Below are 9,340 nucleotides of genomic sequence, written 5' to 3' on the forward strand. Positions count from 1 at the left end.
GTTTTGGACGAATGTTTGATGTGGCGTTTCCAGCCTCTGATGATCCGGGTTTCAAATTGGTTTACATCCCTTCCCGTATGAGCGTCGTTTTGAACGCATCCGAGGAAATAAGGTTGCTGATCTGTGGATAGCTACAAAATGCTGGACATGTTTAGAACTCATATTCTACAAGGAAGACTATATCCGGGGGGGAGCTGAGTCAAGGCAAACTTTGTTTCTTCCCAAAAGAAGTAGTCATTACATCGTTTTCTAGGCCTAGACCTGAAATTCCATATGGCCAATTAATTTTTTAAGAAAAATGTTTTATACATTTCAATTTGAAAAGCCCAAATCGTTTGTAAACAATAGAGAGAATATATAAATATCACTTGTGATGTCAGAAACTACTGCACTTTTTATAATTACGGAGATTGTCCTGTCACTGTACTTTTTGCTGTAGAACATTAGCCTGCAATGGAAAAGACAGCCGCTGTTTTAAAATGTATGGTAAAGCTCATAGGGAATTGATCCGAGGCTGTGAATGTCTCCAAAATTACAAATCTTTAAATATTGTTATGTTTATATTAATTTGACTGTGTTTTAGGAAAGCTTTTCCTATTTAAAGTCCCAGAGTTACCAGTATGACATTCTTTTGCCATTATTTACTAAATGTTTGTTTTCCGTTTTCTTTACAGGACAGACTTCACAAAAAACTCGGCGCTAATTCCTATCCCTTCCACTTGCAACTTCCGAAAAATGCCCCGGCTTCCGTAACTCTGCAACAAAGTAAGTACATAAGTCCCTTGTACTGTATGTGTATATATGTGTGTGTGTGTCTGGGTGTGGGTGTGGGTGTGGGTGTGTGGAATCTACTGGTCATTTTTACCAGATACATATGAAATTCTAATAGCCACAATGCCCTCTTAACTTCTCGAATTCTTTGCTCTTTTTTTTATTTTTTTTCGGGGGGGAGGGGGTACGATACGCCTGAAGATCCAAGTTCAAAGAAATTTTTGGAAGAAAATGTGATGTCCGGTACCGGGAAAACGAACCCAGGTCCCATAATCATAATGAGGTCGTCCTCATTGTGATTATGGGACCTGGGTTCCGGACATCACAATTACTTCCAAAAATTTCTTTGAACTTGGATCTTCAGGTTTTGTAGTGACGAGCGTCTCAAAAAAAAAAAAAAAAGCAAAAAAATTCGAGAGAAGTGAAGAGGACATTATGGAAATTCAAGTGAGGTACTGTATTGTGTGATTATCAACAGTGTAAACCATTTTGTTAACTGTGACCGGAAAAGGATAACCTTTATCTGTGAATTACATAGTTGCCACTGCTGGACTAACTCTTTATATTAATTCAGGATTTCAAGTATAAGTAGGTTTTTTATATATACATAGCAAGTATATATACTTATATGTATATGTATATGTGTGTGTTTTATTGCGATGAAACGTGTAGATTCCGCTAGGAATAGGGTAATAGGATACTGGACTGGCAGTATCCGCTGGGTAAACGCAACGGCTCACCGACAAAGACTAAGATAAGCCTTAGATAGAGGCAGTATTTAGAGATTAGTCGTTTCCTTCAGCACGGCGGGTTCATTCTGCACTGGCAGTTTTCTGTAGTACTAGTCTTGGTATGCCTCCGTTGTGGCCGGATCTAAAGCCTGGCCTTTATGGTTCAAGGTAGCTCTCTCTACAAAATGTCGAAGGACCATAACGTTAGGACCTCCTCAGGCCATCTGGGAGAAAAGTTCTCGTTGTCGTCGTCCTTGAATTCCTTCGGGGAGTTCAAGCGACAGGATGTGGTGTCTTACTCCAGTCAAGCGTCTGTCTCTTCGCTGGTGGCTTCTGACCGGGAGAGAAATTCTGTGAGTCTGGGACTTGATGTTCCGTGAAAGATTGATCGGATGAAAGACGGTGTCTCGAGTATTCCTGGTCGGTGAATCCCATAGCATCTACAAAATTCAAGGGCGAGACGTCGCTGCTGATAAGGTCTTGAGCCTCTCGAGGGAGGGAGATCGGGGCGACTGGAAAGTCTTATTGTTGTCATTCCCGCTGTTGCTCCGCCAATCGGTCCTTCAACTTTATACGGAAACTTGGAAAGGAAGTTTAGAATTCACTTTGAAATATAAAAGGTGGTATGCTATTTGTATATATATATATATATTATATATTATAATATATTATATATATATATATATAATAATACACATTATACAAATTTAATAACACATTTATATTACACGCAAGGGGCAAACACTCCCTAACTCCTTTATACGAAACTGGAAGGGAGAATCACTTGGGGAATAAAACAGGTGTATGCTAGTTGTATTATATATATATATATATATACACATATACATATTTTAAACACATTTTATACACGCAAGCCACACTCCTATATATATACATACACCATATATGATATATATACACACATATATCATATAAGACATTTATATACGCAAGCATCCTAACTATATATATATATATATATATATATATATATATATATGTGTGTATATATATATATGTGTGATTATATATATATATATATAATATATATATATATACATATATTAGTTAATTAATGTGCCCTTATTAAGTATGTACCAATAATTTACGTCCATTGGCCCCTTACATAATGTTATTTCAGTTTTGTTTGGCATCCCCTACATTTTCATGCACTGATATAATTTATAGATTATATATATATATATTGTATTATATATATAATATACATACATTTACTACTAATACATAATACATACATTGTATATATGCTGGTATATACAGACACTGAGATAGAGTGACTGAGAAGGTGAGGGTGAGATAGGGTAGATATTCCATGTACGTGGGTGTTATTTTCTACGTTGAAACCAAATGTGGTTTTGTTACAAAACTCACTTTTTATGATTGAAGTACTGTACGAGTAGCGACAATTGCGAGTCGTCTTCCTCTTGAGAGTCCTTCAAAAGCCTTCACACATCCTTTGGAGTATAAGTGGCAGGACAGAGGGAGCTCGTGAAGTCCCTCTCCCTAATAAGTGTAGTAGTAGTTCTCTGCTGTGAAGGTGTCCGTGTATGGTGAAACATCAAGTAGTTGAAAAGCCAGGTTTTTGTCCATCATTTACATTTCAAGTAAATTGCTATTGTTTGTGCATGCTTTTAATTATTTGTGTTATGAGCGTATGAGAGAGAGAGAGAGAGAGAGAGAGAGAGAGAGAGAAGCCATTTACTTCAAGTACTTTTGTTTCTCCGTATGTACGTATCAGTGAATCTTATATTACGTTTCTCTTAAATTTGTATGCGTTATACAAGAGAGAGAGAGAGAGAGAGAGAGAGAGAGAGAGAGAACTGAAGAGCCTCCTTCATTCTGGAACCCTTTGGTTGTTTCGAAGAATCAAGACTGGAGGGAGGGACGAGTTGCTGTCGGATTAAGGCAACTTGTATGGTACCTTTGTGAAGTAGGCGTGACGTCATTTTTTCTTTCTTATTCGTGTGTTCGTACCTAGCAACTGACTGAGGACGAAGGACTCAAAGGGCAATGTGCGTTCGTGTTTATTATCGTCGTAAAAAGAGATGCATTACAGTGCGAGTATAAGCAGATGACGATAAATAGGACAGAGGGAAAGCACGAGAGAAAGACGAAATACGGGAGACTAACAATATAACAGGAAGATATCATTTAAATTGGGAGATATGAATAAATGGAAGAGTTAAAACGGGTGTGTGTGGAATAATACGGTTACGCGCTCTTTTCAACGACCAGTTGCAAAGTTCGTATTTTCAACAACCTGGCCATTGTGGAAGGTGAGCTCGCTGTTCCCTTATGGCATATTAATTAAAGGGGTATATTCTCTGTATCTTCCTGCTTGCTTATACTTTATATAACACTGACATGATTCAGCAGCGAAATTCTATTTAAATGGTTCGCAATACCTCCAACAAATGAAAATCGGTTCTTGGCTGGTATTCAGCCAAAATCTCCACATAACTTGGGCCCTGTCCACACTAGCGGGCACTGCTTGGCGAGCAAACACTGTTTCCATAACCAGTTCCACTATACTGACCGACCGAGTATGGAGCCAGAACGATGCCATTGCCTGGTAACACTGCTTCAAAAGCGAGAGAAAATATAAACAGCTGGAAGTGCCGACGTGCATGGAAGCTGGTTACATGAGACATTACGTTAAAACATAGTACTGTGTTTTTCATTTTCTTTAACATTTAATTGTTAGATGGATATAATTTTACTTACTAAATAAGCGCCTCCAGGTGCTAGAAGTCAATTAGATCTTGTAGGAAGTACTACACGAATATATACTGTCTTCGTGTGTTATTGGTTTTGGACGCTAATGTAGTCTCTCAAGACAGAAATTCTTATGAAGGGTTGTGACTTGTATAGAGGGGAATTATTCCTGAACTGCAAAATGATAACAGAAATAGCACTCTACTGCCGTCATGGGGTCCCAGAAATAAAAGATCTCATTCAGTTTGATATTTCGGATCATTCCTGGATCACTGTCACCCGCAAGGGTTGTAACCAGTATGTATCCACCTTTGCGGTGTGTTTAGTATGAGATCGTTGGGATGACCGTAAAAACATAAACAAAAGACTGTAAATATCATAAGGATAACGACCCCCAAGAAGTATTAGTCCTAAATAACGACCCCCGAACTTTGTTAGGGGTCACAATCAAGGAAAGATCCGATATTTCAAGTGTTGGTAATCGTGAGACTAATTACAAGGAATAAGACTTCCTTAGTGACAAGAAGGTGGAGGAATTGCCGCTGAATTAGATGCAGATAAAGTGTAATGTTATGAAAAACAGAGTTTTGTTGTTATACCTTACCCTCAATAGTTACTCATTTTTTTTAATCTTCGACTCGTTTCGGGCTGGCGTCCCTTGAAAAGGTATTCCATTCATTGTCTTTCTCTCTGGTAGCGTCCATTGCTATTCTAGGTGCGGAGGTGATTGGTTATGACTTCCATGGCACAGGCAATGATCCCTATTCCGCCAAGACGATGGTCATGATCTCAAGGTGACCAGAAAGCACGTGGTGTGTATCAGTTTTTGCTGTAATAACTTTCATTGAAAAGTAGAAAAACGAAAATTAAGGTTTTTAAGGGCGTTGTGGTAACATTTTTTTTATATCTGTTAAGAACTTCATCTAATTTCTGCCTGCTTTTCCCTCATTGAAATGTTACCACCTACTTTTCTGTAAGTACAATTTAGACTTTTCTCGACAGCTGCTGGAATGTCTTTGATTTTCCGTGTCAGTGAAGCCCCACGTGAGACTTCAGTCTCTCACGCGTATTCTGCAGAAAATAAAGAACCTGAAGTCTACCAGTGTGAAATCCCCTTCAACATTTCATCCAAACAAAAAAGCTCTTTCCTCTCTTTTTGGAACTTCAGAGTGATGGGGCCCTCATTGTGAATAGCTCAGCACTTTTTTACTTTCAGGGAGCTTATCGATTGATATCAGCAGCATTCCTTCGACACGGAGAGAAATGGGTACTGACTTCCCCCTGTCAAGAAGTTATTAACCATGACACAAAATTGTTGGTGTTTCTTTGCGAGAGAGGACGGACACGTGAACGCAGACAAATGAAAATTGAAGTAGGAAAAAAGGGAAGATTACTGACCAGCAAAAATTTTACATTCAATTCGAAAACAGAGAGCTCCTAGAAGCGCCTCAGATATGAGATTAATGTTTTAGATCAACTAAACAAGTCACTATAATAAAGGAAATAATGTCATATAACGCAATCAATATTGTTTAGATGTATCATAGAATTATAATTGATAAGAAATAAAGTTTCACTGCTGTGAAATAAGGGACTGGAATGGAGAGTAAGAGATGGATACACAAAATCTTTCTCTTAAACGCTGAAAATATCAGACCTCTCGTTTTTCGTTCAGAAAACTGCTTCAGTGTGAAAGTAAAGTTCAAACAGTAGCAAATAGTATGTGGATGGTTGAAATATCTGGACAGCAGCCAGAATTATTCAAAAATAATGATATCATTATCTAAGTAGTTCTGCATTCATATCCAACAGTGGCTGGAAATCAGTTATGAAATTTTTTATGAGCAGATTATAATAGCGCTGACTCAAATTTCTAGGGGAAGTCTATTCACTAAGAGACCCACTTCACACTACCGAATATGTGGTCACGACAAGTTAGTCTCATACTGAGTCAACTTTTAAAGAAATCATTTTAGGCTAAAGGGCTGTACTACTCTCAATACGCGCTCTTTTCGAAGCATCAAAGGAAAACAGGCTACACCTCACTACCCAAAGTGTAGGCGAAAAGTTCATTACAGAAGTTGAGCCACTGAAGTTAAAACTCCATTGAAAGCCACTCCAACGTCCGGTAATTATTTCTCTACTTGTTCGCCTTACTCAGAGTCTGAGGATTCAATCGATAGTGTTTTGGTGTTATAGAGGACATGCGCGCTAATTGTTGTATGCCAATACCTTATAATACGATAAACAGCATTGCTACATATATCTGCCCTATATGACGTTAAGCCTATTAAAAGAAGTTCATCAAGATTTACTGCAATTAAGAAACCTTGTGTGACTCTTGAAGGATTTTGGACAAAAAGATATATATGTGTGTATATATATATATAATATATATATATATATATATATATATATATATATATATTATAGTATCATATATATATATATATATATATATATATATATATAATATATATATAATATAATATATAGGTAGATAGATAGATATACGGGTTCTTAATGAAATGGAATTGTTCGGGACTACCTTGTTGAAATCACATGTTTAAGCCTTAATTAAAAGAAGCCTGTATCAAATGCTTTAGTTGCACTTGTTCGTGAAGGGTTTGCCCTTCGTCATTGATTACATAGATTGTAATCTCTTGAGACTACCATCTACGTAATCGATGGCCGGCGACGTCCCTTTTCTATCCTATCAGGTCTCTCTCTCTCTCTCTCTCTCTCTCTCTCTCTCTCTCTCTCTCTCTCTCTCTCTCTCATTTCATTCCACACAGACTTCCTACTTGGTTATTGTTCTTGGCTTCAGGGGCACAGAACCAGAAACCTTTAAGCGTCACTTAACTGAATTGCCAATATAATCAGAGGCGAGCTTTCCTAAGGGTTTACAGCATTCATTCCTGCAGGTCAGGAAAAGTACCTGCTATGCAAAATTCAGATTTCATTGGTCGAGGGGGTAACTTTGTTTGTTTTTCTGAATGATACCGTCTACGAAAAATACAATTTATCGTGCCCGCGATAAACGAAAAATAGAATTTATCGTACCCACGATAAACGAAAAGTATAATTTATCATGCCCACGATAAACGAAAAAATATAATGTTATCGTACCCACGATAAACGAAAAATATAATTTATCGTACCCACGATAAACGAAAAATATAATTTATCATACCCACGATAAACGAAAAATATAATTTATCGTACCCATGATAAACGAAAAATATAATTTCTCATGCCCACGATAAAGATTTCTTATCTTTATTTCACGTTAATATTGGATGAGACACTGTCGTAATCAAAATTTGATTTTTTCATTATTATTATTTGCTGATGTATTATTTTCAAGATGGCATTGTACAGGAGACGATGAATCATGGCCATGGCAAAAATTAATTCCTTTCTGGAAAAATTCTCAATGATAATACTTTTCGAATGAGACGCCGCTGGTGCAAACCAACGTCTCTTTGCGCAATTGCTTTTGGCTTTCTTTTGGGTTAAGAATTCATAAATCGGGCTTTGTTCTTCCTGGATTTTGAGACGTAGGCACACACACTCCGTAACACTAGTGAGGCTTCTCTGAGTTGGCTCTCTTTACTTTAAATTTCTACCTAATTTCTTTGTGCTTTCCCACTCAGAAACATGTCAACTGTTCCCTGCGCATGTGCAGGAGTGTGAATATGTTCGTTCGTGTGGCTGAGTTATGTTTTTGCACTGGAATTCATCGTCATATTTTGGAATATGTAAGAGCTTACTTAGTTGAATGAGTCGGATCAATCACTGAAGTTATGACTAGCTAGACAAGCAGTCAGGGCAAGCTCCAGAATGGTTTGCATCGGAGCAACAAAATAAGAATTTACAAAAAGGACACTATCCAAGGCAAGAATCATTTTTCAGAAATACAGAAGAAAGATTATCGCAGTTTCTGGAGACGATGCGTATTGATTTATACATCAAGGCGTTATTTTAGTTGCTGTGTTTATATATATATATATATATATATATATATATATATATATATATATATATATATATATAATTATATATATATATGTGTGTGTATTTTTCTTTCTTTCTTTTTTTTTCTTTCTTTCTTCTTGAAGCAATTATTCTTTATTCCAACCGTATTTTGAACTAAACAAACTCACGTCGGATATTTTATACCGTAGAAGAGCACAGTCACAATAAAAAGGATTTTCGCGCTAACGAAATAAATCCCATGCGAAGTGCATTTGTTGCCATTCGCCAGGTTTCCAGTAGTAATGTAAATGTAAATAGCTCTCCGATTTGAGATGGCCTCTTGACACCGTCATTCCTCAGGGAAAATATTCGTCGTCATCATTTTCTCTTCTCCCTGTTGTTATCGTCGTTGTCATCGAACTGCTGACCCATATAAAGAACCACCAGACGTCGGTCTCTGTCGAGGAGAGTAATGACGCATTTAGATATCTGGCCAATGAAATTCGATCGCCCCTTCCCCCTTTCCCCTTACCCCCATCCCAGACCACCCGGTCCCCTTACCCCCCTGGTCGTTTAAGCTTTATCATCTTCCGTAAATTTAGTGTCCTTCCGGAGGAATGTCACAGAGTCGTTCCCCAGCCAATCAAGATGCGATTTCGTCCCTTACATCTGTCTTCTTTTGTTTGGTGCCCCCATTGTTTTGCTGGGGGCAGGGGGGGCGGGGGCCAAAGAGTCAGGGACTTGTTTTCGTCTAGTTGGTCTAACAGCTCTCTCTCTCTCTCTCTCTCTCTCTCTGTCGGGTACTGTGAACCCGTAAACATATTAGCCATCGTTGAAGGTTGCTATCTTTATCTTCGTCTGCCTGGCTTACACAACAACGTAATAGGGAAAATGAAATCTCCTGTTTCCTTAGGACACCAGACCTGCGTATGACAACAATGAACTTTCTTCTTGTGACGTTTTTCCTGATCATTGTTACTGAAATACTGAGGCATTCGTGAATTTTTTTCTACAGCAGACAAACATAAGAAAGATAAAAGGGGAACGGGCTTATTCGGACCTTGGCTGATTCGGACCAGGCTGATTCGGACCTTATCCAGGGTTATTCGGACCTTCATATGATT

At 37.9% G+C, this 9,340-nt stretch overlaps 1 protein-coding gene across 3 annotated transcripts in view; it reads left to right on the forward strand.

The window, feature by feature from the left end:
* Nucleotides 1-9,340, forward strand: part of LOC135197087 (phosrestin-2-like) — a 265,329-nt gene that overhangs the window by 181,095 nt on the left and 74,894 nt on the right. For all 3 annotated transcript variants that reach the window (XM_064224042.1, XM_064224043.1, XM_064224044.1), the window contains one exon: nucleotides 675-765. In XM_064224042.1, coding sequence (XP_064080112.1) covers nucleotides 675-765 — 91 coding nt within the window. The remainder of the gene's footprint in view (nucleotides 1-674; nucleotides 766-9,340) is intronic.

Source organism: Macrobrachium nipponense, chromosome 18 (genome assembly GCF_015104395.2).
Source record: "Macrobrachium nipponense isolate FS-2020 chromosome 18, ASM1510439v2, whole genome shotgun sequence".
NCBI lineage: Eukaryota > Metazoa > Arthropoda > Malacostraca > Decapoda > Palaemonidae > Macrobrachium > Macrobrachium nipponense.